At 44.0% G+C, this 15,000-nt stretch overlaps 2 protein-coding genes across 2 annotated transcripts, besides 1 other annotated feature.

Moving 5' to 3' along the window:
* Positions 9,728 to 10,966, top strand: RNAP (RNA polymerase; the record flags this gene model as incomplete). Its single annotated transcript has 1 exon — positions 9,728 to 10,966. A coding segment is annotated over one exon (1,239 nt), but the record flags the coding sequence as incomplete, so codon positions are not given.
* Positions 9,731 to 10,949: a sequence feature (chloroplast origin).
* Positions 10,967 to 11,379: 413 nt separating the features above from the next.
* nad2 (NADH dehydrogenase subunit 2) lies at positions 11,380 to 11,568 on the bottom strand (one part of a trans-spliced gene, as the record gives it). Coding sequence (YP_009640764.1) covers positions 11,380 to 11,568 — 189 coding nt within the window.
* Positions 11,569 to 13,038: 1,470 nt separating this feature from the next.
* nad2 (NADH dehydrogenase subunit 2) lies at positions 13,039 to 13,611 on the bottom strand (one part of a trans-spliced gene, as the record gives it). Coding sequence (YP_009640764.1) covers positions 13,039 to 13,611 — 573 coding nt within the window.
* Between the last annotated feature and the right edge of the window lie 1,389 nt (positions 13,612 to 15,000).

Here is a 15,000-nt window from a genome sequence, read left to right as displayed (position 1 = left end):
TACCTGATATAAAGCCGCTCTATAACAATTCAAGACAACAAGAAAGCAAGAAAAGGATAGCGATCGATTTGGGAGCGTCACGGGGGAGGAAGATCGAAAGGTAACCTATGAGACCGGGGAGTTATGCTTTTTCTCCCGCCTCAGCTTCGCGGATGGGAGGAGTGCGAGAGCTGAGCCCGCACGCTCTATGCTTTTCCCCAGCCTTCCCTCCAGTAAAAAATTAGTTCGTACCCCCGGGATTCCTGGGGCATGAGTTAAGCATATAGTGGATTTATCTTTCTTTCGATTGAGCGTCGGTACTTTTTGAGTCTCTCTCCGTAGGCGCGCAAAACAACAGAGCCACTGCTCTTCGGGGCGGTGAAGTGGGCAATCCCTTATTCCAGCTTTAGAGGAGCATCTTTGCATGAATCAATACTAAGTCCTCAGCCCGTATGAAGTCCTTCGATTTCGGAGATTAGAGCAGAAGAACTCCGTAACGGCGGGGAAGGCTTTCGCCTCGAATCCAAACGATTTCTCGTCTTTTCTTAAGAGATTTCTAGTTAGGACTTGATCGAGGGATCAATTTTATCCGGAACATAAAGTAAAAAGACCAGAACCCCGTGTGGACTATGAACCAACAAAAAAAAGAGCGTCAGCTCCAAAAAAAGGATTGTTTGCATTACTCAAATGTACAAATTTTTTACTCTGAGATCTATTCCAACATTTCCAGAAGAAACCATTAAGCTTTGGTTGAAAGATGCAACGTACATCAAAGATTATCTCTTCAGATTCGTTAATATGTGGATTCCGTTTCCGAATCTTCCGATCTTTTTTTTTCAAGACTACTACTATTGCTAACGTAGTAGGCAAAGTGCTATTAATCGGATGGTCCGACCCCCATCTCGACCCGGTGTCGCAAGGGTATGCGTTGAGGTGGATCTTCTGAAGAAAAAGCCTAACCTAATAGGGTCTGGTTAGGCATGGGAAAAACGAAGGAAGATGGCATAAAATCGTCTATGAGAAAGACCCCACGGAACGATATTGCACGTCTTGTTCCAAACAAGGTTATTCAAAGTAAAACTTCAAACTTCGTTCGAAAAAGTCAAGTACAACTGATGCAGCCAACAAAGAGAAGCCCAACCAGCAGCCGTCAGCTCCTAACTCTAATGCCTATAGGAAAAAATCTTCACAAGGTCAAGGAGGAAAAGCTCCCCCACGTCAAGTCTACAGGCCAACGGGCAAGACCATCCAATCATCTTTTGAGAATACATATAATCTTCCAAAAAAGACTGCGGACAATCAGACGGAGCAGAATCTTTTTATTTTAATAAATAATAAAAAGACTTCTCAGCACATACAGATTTCTGCCGATCCTTCAACCAGTACTGCTTCTCATGATTCTCAGTTGAGGGTGGATTCTTCTCATCAGGTAATAGTAGATGCCATTGACTCATCTTTGGCTGCTAACAATTCCAATGTTGATAATTCTAGTATTCAGGCTATGCTATTATGCCTATTTTCTCTCAGCCTGATCATGAACTCATAAACAAGATGGAGTCTAATATATCCCTTGTTTGACTTAAATCCAAAGATATGATGCTAACGTTCCAAAGGAACAAGCTGCTCAGACTAAGGGATACTTATAGGACTCTGAACCTATGAGAGAAGCAAACACTTCTTTGCTTTGCAGGAATTTTTTTTTTTCAGGAATTCTTCTATAAAGTCTTATGCTTCGATATTCAAGAACACTGACTGTGCCCAGAAATAGAAAGCTTCTGAATCCTACAAGGAGAGCAGCCAGATACATCTGTAAAAGTACAAGAATCGAACTTTAAGAGCTCCAGAAGGATTACTAGAGCGTTGGCTCGTTCTTCTTAAACTTCTTCCATTGTTAGCCATGATTAATAATCTCTTGTGAAATATCAGAGGCATAGGCAACATAAAATAGAAAATAAAGAAGGTGTAGTATAATATATCGTTGATTGCTATTCTTGAACCTCTTTACCATGCTAATAAGATTCAGTAATTCTCCAACAGAATTGGTTTCCACTTTTCATTGGCAAATCAAGAGGCAGATGATAAAAGATGGATCTGTTGGAATCATGAAGTGAATGTAGTGCTTGTCGACGCCTTTGAACAGTGTATCACAGTCGACACCAGCTTCCTTAATTCTGATCTGGTAAGGCTTACCTTTCTTTATGCAAAGTGCTCCATTCAATTCTTTGGGAAAAACTTCCATTACTGTCCTAAGACATACAAGGTCCATGGAGGGTTGCGGGTGATTTTAACGCCATTTCAGATGTGTCTGAAAAACTTGGTGGCAGACCTCCAAATCTTGTATCTTTGTAGGAATTCAATGCAATGATTAATGATTGTGGCATCATTGACTGCGGCAGAAAACCTGGTCGAATAAGCAAGAGTGGGGGCTTTGTTTGGGCGAGGCTTGACAGAGTTTTCACTAATCCGGCTTGTTGCTATGATTTGTGGGAGTCTCTTTCTGAAATGGAAAGAGTGCATTATTTTCCATGGCTTTTTTGCGGGGGACCCTAATGAAGTGGCTAATGGTGAGGTGGAAAATGGATCAACTGCTTTGAGGAGATTCTTTTCTTCAAAGATTCCGAGAAATAGGGATAACAAGAGATAGGATCCGCCCGGTATGGGATGAGTCAACTTAGATTCTCTCACAATCCTCTAGTACTCAACCTTAATTGGCGCTGCTGGGCCGAAGAAGAACTTGTTGTCGAAAAGGAAAAAAAGTACACTACCCTTATAATACACTGGCTAGCGCCTTTGTTCGATTGGACTGGGGCCTCAGCTTTTTTAAGGTAAAGACATTGGCAAGGTCCTCTTGCTCTGCTCTGTCCTCAACTACGACGGCTACTGGAGTGAGGTTGCGTATATAATAGAGTGGCATTTGGGCCCATAGATAGAGTCATCCCATCCAATGCCTTTTCGTTACCGCTCCGTGGGGGCTTTCTGGAAGAAAGGTGCCAGGTTCATCAGGGTCGAAATCAAACCTGATAGAAGATTCATCAAAGTGCTTGCGGAGTGAGGGCTTTACGGCCCGATGATAGGACATAGGACAGACTTGAGCTCTTCTTCTTCATTGGAACCTGCCGTACCAGAAAGATCTTATTATGGCGTCATCTGTTGGGTAGCTCATTTGGCCACGTCTTTGTGAGCTCTTCCTTTGAACTGGATTTGATTTCACCCCTCTTTGAAAGCTGTAGGCCTGGCTTCGCTTTCGTGTGCGGTGTTGTGTAACACCAGCACCCTCCCTTTAGCCCTACCGAGGAACAGTAAAGTTCCACTCTCTCTAACGGATGAGTAGGAAATCTCGGCACTAAACTCATTGCAGAAAGAGACAGGCAACACGACGGATTTTTAAGGTGAGTCTTCAGCTGGGGGAACAATGATTCTTTCCCCTAAAGGGTAAGAGAATGGGGTGGGGTCTCCTCTACTCGCTTTCCCACACTCCATTCGATAGCTGCCTAAGAGCTTATTCGACAACAGTAAGACGACTGACTGATATGAGATTGAGCGAGGAAATGCCAAAGCCAAGGCTCACTCTCTCTCCTGCGCTAGTTAATCATATGCCATCCTTAGAGTGCAGCAGGGACACCTTTAAAGGAGAGTGAGCCATCCCTTTAAGAAGGGCCTTATCGCAAAAAGTCTCTTTGAAAGGTCACTCTCATGAAAAGAAAAACTTCCTCTCTGTCGAGGATTTTCCTCACTAAGCTTTCAGGAAAGTCAGGACAAGGACTCTAATTGTAACAGAGACAACCCCGTCTTCTCTTAGCTATATGCTAAACACTAGTCTTTGCCTTTCATCGCTGCGTTCCGGTTAGTTCAGGCCGGTCGATAAAATCCTCCGAGTGACTGACCATCACTGACGACTCGTGAGCTCGCAGGGCTCATAGGATGGGATCGAAGAGGAAAGCCCTTCTCTTCATTTCATTGACGGGTTGGAGAAATGTTCACGACGTAAGTCAGTGGAAGCAAACGGGCAATCGGCTGCCTAAAGGACCCCGTGGTTGAAGGCTAAGTTCATTCTTCGATATATCTCACTCCGCTATGCTAGAAGACTGAGCAGCTTCAGTTGATTACCAACCTCGAGTTCAACAACTATTGGGTAAAGCCTAAACCTTACTCCTTTCCTTCTATCGGAACTGGCAACAGATCTCTAGATCCGATGCAACTAGAAGTCAGTCGATTCCGTCTGAGAATGGTTTCAGTCCAAACCTTTTTTGTCGAGTGAAACTCCGCTTCTTAAGAGCTTCTTTGGGCAGACTCACTCCCTTACTCGCTGGGTTGGCGTATCCAAGGTAGCGCCAGCAGCAAGCGTAGGGGTTACTACGTAAGTGCGTTCGTTAGCGCGTTACGTTTTCTCGCTTGCTAGACACGAAAACTAAGGATAGACGCGCTGGGATAGCAAGCAAGTTTGTTGAAAGAGGGGCAGTAGATTCTAGATCTGCTGAAAACCAGGTTATAGGGCTATATCTTTCTTCCATGGTAGGGCTAGGGGCAGGGTGGTTGTAAATCACTCCTTTTACTTTCCCTCCTACAATTACAATGGGAAGGGACGAGACAGCCTTCTTCTAAACTAAATAAAATAGGATTCTGCTTTCACTGTTCTCAAGGTATCTCCTGACTCGAAGATTAGGGCTTCTTCCCGCATCCGAAACTGGAGAATCAACCCTCGAGAGACGACTAAACTATACGCGGCAGGTTGGTCTAAAAGGGAAAGAAAAAAGGTGACATACATTCCATTCGGGGACATAATAGTGATGACTATCGAGCACACTCTGTTATATCGATCCCAATCAATGGTTTTTTGGGGAAGCCGATGTTTGCTTTCCCCTATGCTTTATGACATCTTTTCTCTTCTCCGTAGTGATCAGTGTATGCACGTAGCATCACAGTCAATCTTTCATGCGGCCGCGCTCTTCTTCTAACTGCAGGAGTGCTGCGCCCTGTCTTACTCTTTTTGTTGCTAATGAATAGCCTTTTTCTTGGTGATTAATAGCCAAGGGAATAAAAGAAAGACCTATGACTCGTTGTCTAAATCATAACTTCAAACAGAACCCCACTGTAGAGAGGGAGACCCCCGGAAGCGTAAGAACGACTATTTTGGAGCCTGAGGGTGAGGTTCCATCGACGAGTGAGAAAAGGAACGAGAGACCTACGGCTACGTGAGGATCAGGACGCGGCGTACGGTTGGCAATGGCAAGTCAGTCACATAGGCTTTTGTAAGACCACGCGTCAGTACTAGACTGATTATGCCATCGATTCAAAGGAAGGACGGGAAAGCACAGGGCAGGAAACAATTAGAAAACCTATAACCCTTGAGTGAGTTCGCAGTCAATCTTGCTTTCGATTCAACAATACGAACCGAAGAAAACAATTAGGATGAAAAGATTCTTTGGCAAAGGAGTTTTTTCCCTCTGCTCTTCCTTTGGTTATATACCAAATCACCTACCTGTATCAGTTGATTCTCCTTCTTCCTTTCTTATTTGAGGATTCAGCCCTGGTTGATAGTTTGTTTCAGTTGAAGGGAGGTTTGTAAATAAACCTTCTGTCGTGTATTCCCGATTAATGCAGCCTTAGATGCTTCAATTGTCGATTTTAGTATTGAGGTTACACCTATGGATTATTTATTGTAGGCCAACTCTACTGCACTAGTACCAATAGGCGGCATAGAAGAAGAAGAAAAGAAGCACTACGCCTAGGAAAAAACTAAAACTTTGTTAGAAATTACCCCCTTTCCTTATCGGGATCGGGATTCAAAAGAATGGTTGGGACAACAAACATCCATCTCGTTCGTACTTTGGATACCCGTAGAACCATAAAAAACTTTTTAAGTTTATAATTCCTTTAAATTAAGGGGCGTTGGGGACAAATCAATTTTTGGAGTTACCTTTTATCTAGTATCAACAGCTTGATACTAAAAAAAAGAAAAAGATCTTTCGCAGGCTAGAGATTTCTTGTAAAAACACTAGCCCCACTACCACTAAATTTAGAATTAGAATATTGAAAGCTTCTTATTATTTATTAGATATATGATTTGCTTTTCATTATGCACATAAGGGAGGAGCCGTATGAGATGAAAATCTCACGTACGGTTCTGTATCTGTAACGGATAACATACAAAAGCTTTGGAATATTCTTATCGGGCACTAGAACGAAACCCGTTCTTACCACAATTTCATAATATGTCTGTCATTACGTGCGACTATCTCCACTATAGAAAGAAAAAAAGGAAAGAACTCAATTTTCAGCACGAAGAAGTCTTTCTTTTTCTAAAAGCATAAGTAGTAAACATTTTTTACTAGGGTTCCCATACATGCAAACATACAAAAGAAAACCAAACTAAGATAGTTAGCATAAATAGGACTCCAGTAAGCATCGGAGTAGATCTCTACTAAACAAAGCCAAAGAAATGCATTAAAACACCCTACTTTGCGTCTACAGACACTTATTGAAACCTTCTAAAAAGAAAAAGAGTCGACGGACTCTTCTAGTCTCCCCGGTGCCCGTGGGTGACAGCCTGCACTATGAGTGCTTGCTGCTCCGCCCGCAGCGCTTGCTGCCTCCCCTCCAAATCCTCGATACGCTCTCTGGCAGCGCGAATGCGCGCTTCTTTCCAGGTGGGATCCAGTGTTCTCACACTCCTAAAAAAGAGGTTTAGCACTCTACGGCGCTCTTCAATCTCATTTTGCAGTTGCCCCATTTCGGCAGCAATTGCAGAAAGCCTGTTTGCAGCATCCATAGCCATACGTGCAAGTACTCAATTTCTTTGATTTGAATTTGATGAAGTGAAGACACTTATCGAGCCTCCATTTATAGAGTGGTAGAGGAATCTCGCCATGCAGTACGAATTGCATGGCTGGCAACTACTATAACCACGCTGCCTGTATGAACAAACAAACTTTGCAGAACCGTTTCACCTAATCGATCGTGGTGAAGTCAGCAATGGATTCGGCGGATCATCCACGTCACGAATTGGATGGCAGGCCCAATTCTGACTAGTTCTCCGCACTACTTTTCTGCAGTTCAAATACTCTTATGCCTATTTAGTGAAAAACTGGCTGGCTCTGGCTACCTTGCGGAGCAAACAAAAGATCCCCAAATCACACTGCCTATATGAACAAACAAGCTTTGTACAACCAGCTTACGTGGAAAAGATTCCATATTCTATGCCAATGGACTCGTGACATCCATGTACTGAGTCGTCAAATGAGCCACGTTAATAAAGCCCAAGCTTATACGCATTGGCCCACAGGGTGCCCCAAGAGGGCCCGAATGAAAGACCCAAGCTTACATGAACCATCAAAGAAAGTCCTACAAATGAAGACTTGGGCTTGCTTTGATGATGGGTTTAAGTTTTTGGCCCTTCTGTGGGCTTTCATCGAGGAAAGCAGGCTTGATAGGCCCAAGTCTTCATTGGTTATTACCGGTAGAATATTTCTTTCTTTTCAAAAGATGTAGTACTATACATTAGATCTTGAAACATTTTCATATTGTTAGCCATTTTCTTTATTTTATTTTTTTATTGTCATTCTCATCATACATGTACGCTGTAGTTACTTCCGAGAGCCAGCTTGTCATTATCCTTACCACTTAACAATGATCCAAAATAAAAACATCTTTCAACTATGTTTCATAAGTGAGTCCCTTGCCAGCTTTTTTTCTTTCTTTCGAGCTACGGGGCTTGCTAAAGGAATGCTTACCAATGCCGAAACCGCTGATGTTTTCTAACAGAGAGATTTGAATGACTATATTTACTACCAGTTAATGCGGAAAAGAGATTCTTAACTGAACTCATCATTTCAAGTTTTCAATTTTTTTCTTTTTATAGGTTGCTATTCGGAAGACTCAATGTTCTTCCCCAGAAATGAAGTCTCTCTGGTTGTTGTTGGAAACAACCTATACCTTACTTCATAGTCATAGGGAACCTGGCAGGTTGGACGTGGTATCCTGCAGGCAGGATGTGTTTTATCCATCCTTAGGTGAATGCTTCTCCTGGTTCAACCCGTAGCCTCAGCATGTGGTTTGGGATTTACCACCTCCCCGGGGTTCAAAGAGTAACTCATAATTAAGAGAGTGAGGGCTAAAGTTGGATACTTGGCGGGAGAACCAGAGGCATTCCTTTTCCTTCTCTGTCCACAGATACCGGGATCTATCCAAGGAATTGAACAAGTTTAAAAAACATGCAAGGTTTAGGATACCCTTATGGTTGAAACTCAGATCTAAAAGCAAAGGAAGTGCCTAATTGGATAGGAAATCTGTCTCAAAAGCAATACCCGCATTAATAACCGGTCATTCTCTAGGTTGATTCTTCTAAGGCATCCGGAACTGATTCTAAGGAATTATCAACATGAGCTACGAAAACACAAAAGCAAGAACGATCGAAACGAGCTCGAATACGGGACTCGTTAGGGAACAGATGCTTTTCCTGTCTTTCGAGGGGTTGTTGCTAACCCAAACAATAAAATATGTACATCGGGATGGAAATCAATGGGCGCAGGCAGCGGATATCACCGCATTTCTCACATGTCATTATCGACAATCGGGGGTTGACTTTCTGTAACTCGACCGAAGAACAGGTAGGACTAGCCTCAGCCGCTCTTCGAGGGGTTGCTTAGCCGGGATGGAAGGCAGCCGGAAAGCGAGTTTTCTGTTACTAAGACAGCATCAAAGAACCGTCAGTCGTTCATTGGATAGGAAATCTGGAATGGAAAGTACAGCAGTCGCTACTATAATCTCAAACAAGAACCGAGATGAACTCGAAGACAGAACCCTCCAGTCTAGGCGGATTTCTTCCCTTTTCTAGCTGTTCCCCTGATTCTCGATACCCGCTCCTTGGCACTAGTGAATTGCTATCAGAAGTCGCTATAATCAATGTATCGAATTCCTAATTCGAAGAATCGGTCGGTCTAACGACTTCTTATTAATGCTATCCGCCCAAAAGTTGGAAACTCAATAGCTAGCTTCCCTGCTTCCTTTCCTTCCCTTGAAGCAATTCCTCGAACAACAGAACAAGAAAGAGGTCTCTTCCTGGCTCTTCTTCCTAGTCCTAGATTTGAGTTACTAGCATCGTTAACCGGCCGAGATACGATTCAAGGTCGGAGCAGCTAATCCACACCTTTTAAGAGCAGGAGACTCATACTAGCTCTTTGCTTTTGTCCCGCTTGGTTCAATTAATTGGATAACTCAAAAAGAAGCGGGCTTGATTGCTGTGATTCCTTTGCTGTTCAGCGTGATCTTGAGCCGATCTTCTCAATTCCATAGCAAAAGCCGTTTCGAAATGCCAGGGCAAAAGACGTATGGACTCACTAGCTATATCGCCTTCGTCGAAGTCATTTCATAAAGAAACCAAGAATTCTGCTATTTGATGAGCTGCTTACCTCCCTTGATTTCCTATTCGTGACTCGAAACAATTCGTTATTGGCAGGCTGAGCTACTGATTCTAAGAAAGCAGCAACACCTTACTATCATCGACAACAGCACGTACAGCATCAACGCCTCCACCTAACACCTCCGTAAGGCCTACCATTACCGTTACTTATCTCTCTTTCTGACTGACTGATAGAACCGTCGAGCTGGCTGATGAGCGAGACATCCCTCCTAGCGCCTGCATGGAGACATCCCTGCTAATTTAGTAAGGGTTGAAATACGAGAAAGGGGCTATCAGAAAGCTCGAAAAAGGGCATGATTTTAGGCTCTTCCTTTTTGACTTTCGCGGGGGACGCTTTTTCTTTTTTTGGTATACCTACTTGAGCCGGATGAAAGGAAACTTTCACGTCCGATTTTGCGGGGGGGGAGATCCTATCCCAATTTTTATTTTGCTAGGCCCATAGATAAAAAACCTACTTTTTTACGATTACGGGGTTTATTAGAATATGAAATTCAACCCTGGAAATACAGGATCCCCATTTTTTTTACTACCCGGAGCTTCGATACATTTCGAAATCGAGAGATGTCTACCGGGGGAGGTTCTATCAGACAACAATTAGCCAATCTAGATTTACGAATTATTATAGACTATTCATTGGTAGAATGGAAAGAATTGGAGGAAGAGGAACCCACAGGGAACGAATGGGAAGATCGAAAAGTTGGAAGAAGAAAAGATTTTTTGCTTAGACGCATGGAATTGGCTAAGCATTTTATTCGAACAAATATAGAACCAAAATGGATGGTTTTGCGTCTATTACCAGTTCTTCCTCCTGAGTTGAGACCAATCTATCATATAGATGAGGATAAACTAGTGACCTCGGATATTAATGAAATCTATAGAAGAATTATCTATCGGAATAATACTCTTACAGATCTATTAACAACAAGTATAGCTACGCCAGAAGAATTAATAATATCTCAGGAAAAATTGCTACAAGAAGCCGTGGATGCACTTCTTGATAATGGAATCTGCGGACAACCAATGAGGGATGATCATAATAGAGTTTACAAGTCGCTTTCAGATGTAATTGAAGGCAAAGAAGGAAGAGTTCGCGAGACTCTGCTTGGTAAACGGGTCGATTATTCAGGGCGGTCCGTGATTGTCGTGGGCCCTTCACTTTCATTACATCGATGTGGATTGCCTCGCGAAATAGCAATAGAACTTTTCCAGGCATTTGTAATTCGTGACCTAATTAGAAAACATCTTGCTTCGAACATAGGAGTTGCTAAGAGTCAAATTCGGAAAAAAAAACCGATTGTATGGGAAATACTTCAGGAAATTCTGGATGACCATCCTGTATTGCTGAATAGAGCGCCTACTCTGCATAGATTAGGCATACAGGCATTCCTCCCCGTTTTAGTGGAAGGGCGCGCTATTTGTTTACATCCATTAGTTTGTAAGGGCTTCAATGCAGACTTTGACGGGGATCAAATGGCTGTTCATGTGCCTTTATCTTTGGAGGCTCAAGCAGAGGCGCGTTTACTTATGTTTTCTCATATGAATCTTTTGTCTCTTCTCCTCCCGCGATAAGGACGTGTCTAAGGATGCTACTTCGGGCGGGCGTGCTTCTTTCTATGGGGGCGCGCATCACTTTGGACGTGCTTTACTTTACCGGCAGATGCATGAGTCGGAACGTAATAGCTAGGCACGTCGTGGGAGGAGAATAAGCAAAATCTATTGCATAATCCAAGTAAAAGTGAACATCTCGCTAATCAAAATCATCATCACGAGCAGTAGCTGAAACTGCTAGTCGATCTACCGGATCAACTTCTGCCTACCCCGCCCGGTCAAAGATCGCCGGGAGTCTTTATTTTATTTTTTTAATAGGAAAAATGAATGAAAATAAAAGCGGAGGCCCGCCATCTGCTAGCATTGTGGTTTGGAATCGATTCTTTATCAATAGCCCACCCTTTCTTTGAACCTTGTCAATGATCGAACTTAAATTAAAGATATGAACTGAGTGCCATTTGATGAGTAACTGAGAACAAAGGAGAGGGATATGGAAAGAATGAAGTAATGAAAGAGGAAGTCATTGCTAGTAGTAACGACTTGTCACGATCCATTGGTTCATATAGAATCCATGTCCTAGGTGTATCAAAAAACATTCTTTTCACTAAGCGTATATAATAAAATAGAGTGAAAGGGTCCACCCCGAAACCAAGGGGGTACTAACTAACAGCTGAGTCCTCTCCGAACCGCAGGAGATAGTTGCCCATCATACGGCTCACCAACTTCACTTGCCTCTATGGGGGCTCGCTCCGGGCAGGTTCGGATCACTTACAATACATGGCTCTACGAAGGAAGGGCTTGGGTTAGGAGCGTTTTCAATATGATTCTTTTCCTGTATTTGTTCGATGAGAAATGCGAGTCTGTTTTGTCCACTTTCTCCATCCCCCTCTATAAAAATGAAAAAAAAAAAGGTAATGGAATTACTTCTTATTCCCGTGTTTGATCTCTTCCATCGCGGCCTCGCTCCTTGTCACCTATGTTGAAGAAAGGTTTGGAACCCTATAGAGAATGAAGAGGGGCCAAAGATCTTCCTCTCAACAGTGCTTCTCGAGGCTCCACTCTCCCCCCTGAATAAGTAAGGCCCCGTTAGCCTGGGCGAAGATGAGGATAAAGAGTAAGGATTGAAGCCCCCTTAGCTCTGCCAGGCACTGGACAGGGGTTAGCTCTGTAAATGTGTAGAGCCAAGTGTAGTGTGGTGTAGTAGTAGGCACTTCTAGGCCCCTTCCCGGCTACTGGATCACTCCAGTGCTTCGAGTACTACGGACCCTCTGCCATCCATTGCAGCAGAGCCCTTTCATGAGCGGGGGAGGGCTAAGCACAGTTCTTTGAATCAAACGTTGAATGAAATAGATTCTTTTTTCGATATCAAAATAGAAATCGGATAGGATAGATGGATGGATCTATCTTTCTATTTATATATATTACTAAAAAAAAAAGGATTTTTCTAGTGAAGTAGCGTAGCAAGAAGCCCCAAATCCTTGATTTGGCCAGGAAAGACTGCACTGCTTTGGGCCCAGGAAGCGAAGGGAATGAGCTCGGCTGCTTCTCCTCCAAACTTCCTTTTCTCCGTGCCCGTTCCGCATGCGCTTCGCGCGCCATTGGCGCTTTGCTCTCCTCTTATTCTTCATTGGACGGTTCGGATGGACTTCGCCGTTCTTTCCCAACTAAAATAGAAAAGGCTGTATCACATCGAGATGTCGATTCGTTTTCCGCCCCCAATGAGATGGGGAATTTATAACTCCCTATTTAGACTTTTCGGCCCTTCATCTTTCTGAATCGAGACCCGGCCCGGCTCGCGTCGTTCCAACAACCGGCGGGGAGCACCTCAGTAGACGATCGCGTACAGTAACTGGGAGTCCTATTACACCTAAGGCCAACTTCAATTCACCAAACCAAGGTTCATCTCGTGTAGTGATTGTGGACTCGTACAAGGATATTGAGTAGACGGTTGATGTATCAGACTCGACCCTCTCTTTCGTAGCATGCATTCCCATCCGTGTCGCAACTGATTCGGTAAGCTACGTGTCCGGTCCACGGAGAACTGCCTTCGGTCCCCCAAACTGACTTACTCGTGGCAACCTTCCGGCCGCCCAACGACCTATAACGCTAGTCACTACTCCCACTGGGGCTAGGAAGTAAGCCCCACAACCCAAAGCGGCGAAGAACAAATAGAATTTGCTACAAAAGCCGGCTAACGGGGGTATTCCTGCGTATGAGAACATAGTAATGGAGAAGGTAATAGCCGAAATAGGATTCGTTTTGGCTAGAGCGCCCAAATCCGCTATATATTTGACACGGCTTTGCCGTAATGCTGAAACTATGGCGAATGCATCTATCGTCATTGATGCATAAATAAAGATACCAATTAGTAGTGATTGAATTCCTTCTATGGTTCCACATGAGAAACCAGTACGAATATAACCTACATGTCCAATTGAACTATGAGCTAGAAGTCTTTTTACTTTCGTTTGGGCCATGGCGGCCAGCGCTCCTAAGATCATAGAAGCAATGCTGCAGAAAAAGAAGATTTGTTGCAATGTAGCTCCATAAGAACCATAAATAGAAAGACGTGAAATATTAGCAGAAATAGAGATTTTAGGCGCAATAGAAAGGAATGCTGTAACCGGGGTGGGTGAACCCTCATAGATATCAGGTGCCCACATATATAGAGTCAAAAGAGATATGGAATCCGAAGGGGAGGGGGGTTTTCTTCGGGGCTCGAGAGATGGAATAGATAGGGCCCCACAAGTTTTGAATTCGCCGCTGGTCTATCGAGAGGGAACGAGGAATTCTCAACGAAAAAAGTGCTCTCTGAACCGAACGTGAAAGTCGTTTTCCATCAGACGGCTGTTCCCGTAACTCTACTCTCGACTTGGATTATATATCCAATAAGGTCCGCTCTCGGCCATTCCACACGCTGCCTAGCAGAGGCGTGGTTATCTGAAGTGGATTCTCTCTTTTGTAGTAGATGCCGAACCTGCTGCCCCATTGACTAAGAGGGGGGCGGGCGCAGCAGCTACATGGACCCCTTCCTTTCTGTTGTTGCCAGCGCTTTCCCGGGCCGAGCCAGAATTCTTTATTAGAAAGGGCAGGCAAAGCCCGAAGGCTGCTATCCCAATAGGCCAGCGAGGAGAGGGCCCGACAATCATACCACCCCGCGGTCGAAAAAGCGTGTTCCCTTCAGATAAGACGCACCGTAGGCCATCCTCGGCCTTCTTCGTTTTCGATGAAAAAGAAAGAAAATCTCGATCTCCGAAAGCCTTTTCCTTCCCCCGCCGCATCTCCCTCCCTTCGTCGAGCCTTTCCTTTAATGGTTGGGGGAAGCATTCCCTTATCTGAACTTGGCGGGCATTCTTTCCAGCCTGACTCAAATACAAATAGGAGGTGGGTTTGTTTGGTTTGAACATAGGCTCAAACATTATTTGAAGGGTCCTAGCTACGCCATGCGTTCAATAAAAAATCTGGAAAGGAAAGCAGCAGGGATGACAAAAAGAGAGCGCTTTCCTGCACTGAAAAAAAAGGACCTAAGAGAAGAGCGTCTTCTCTTAGCTTTCTTCCTCCCGCGCCCGCCGCCGTCCGGCCCGCGTTAGAGGGGAAGAAAAATGGAGAGAGAAAGAGCAGATGGATTCTATCCCCTATATCGAACACTCATTCCTATCTATTGATAGAAAGATCTTCGTCAAATACCGGACTTTTCCTTTTTTTGTTTTTTTTAGAATTCCTCATATCCAAGGCAGCTTATCACAAGCACCCCACCCCATACGACTTGTTGGGGGGCCGTTCGCCTTTTGAATCAAACAAAGTAAGTAGTAGGGGCTTCATAGCAACTTTCATTCTAAAGGAAAGCGAAGAACCCACTTTTAGTCAATAAGAGCCCTACTTCCCTCGAAAAACCTCATCACTTCAATTCAAGCGCAAACCCATTTCTTAGTCACCGGGCTGAGCGCACCTTTGGTACTTCAGTAGGGCGAGCTCTTTGATAGTGACTTCTTTCGGGGCGACGAAAGGCTACTTCAATCTAGAAAACAGCCGGAAACTCGAGAGGGTCGCCTTTG

This window comes from Lactuca serriola, mitochondrion (assembly GCF_051521515.1).
Source record: "Lactuca serriola mitochondrion, complete genome".
NCBI lineage: Eukaryota > Viridiplantae > Streptophyta > Magnoliopsida > Asterales > Asteraceae > Lactuca > Lactuca serriola.
Note: the sequence above shows the minus strand (reverse complement) of the source record. Positions and strands in the feature narration are given on the sequence as shown.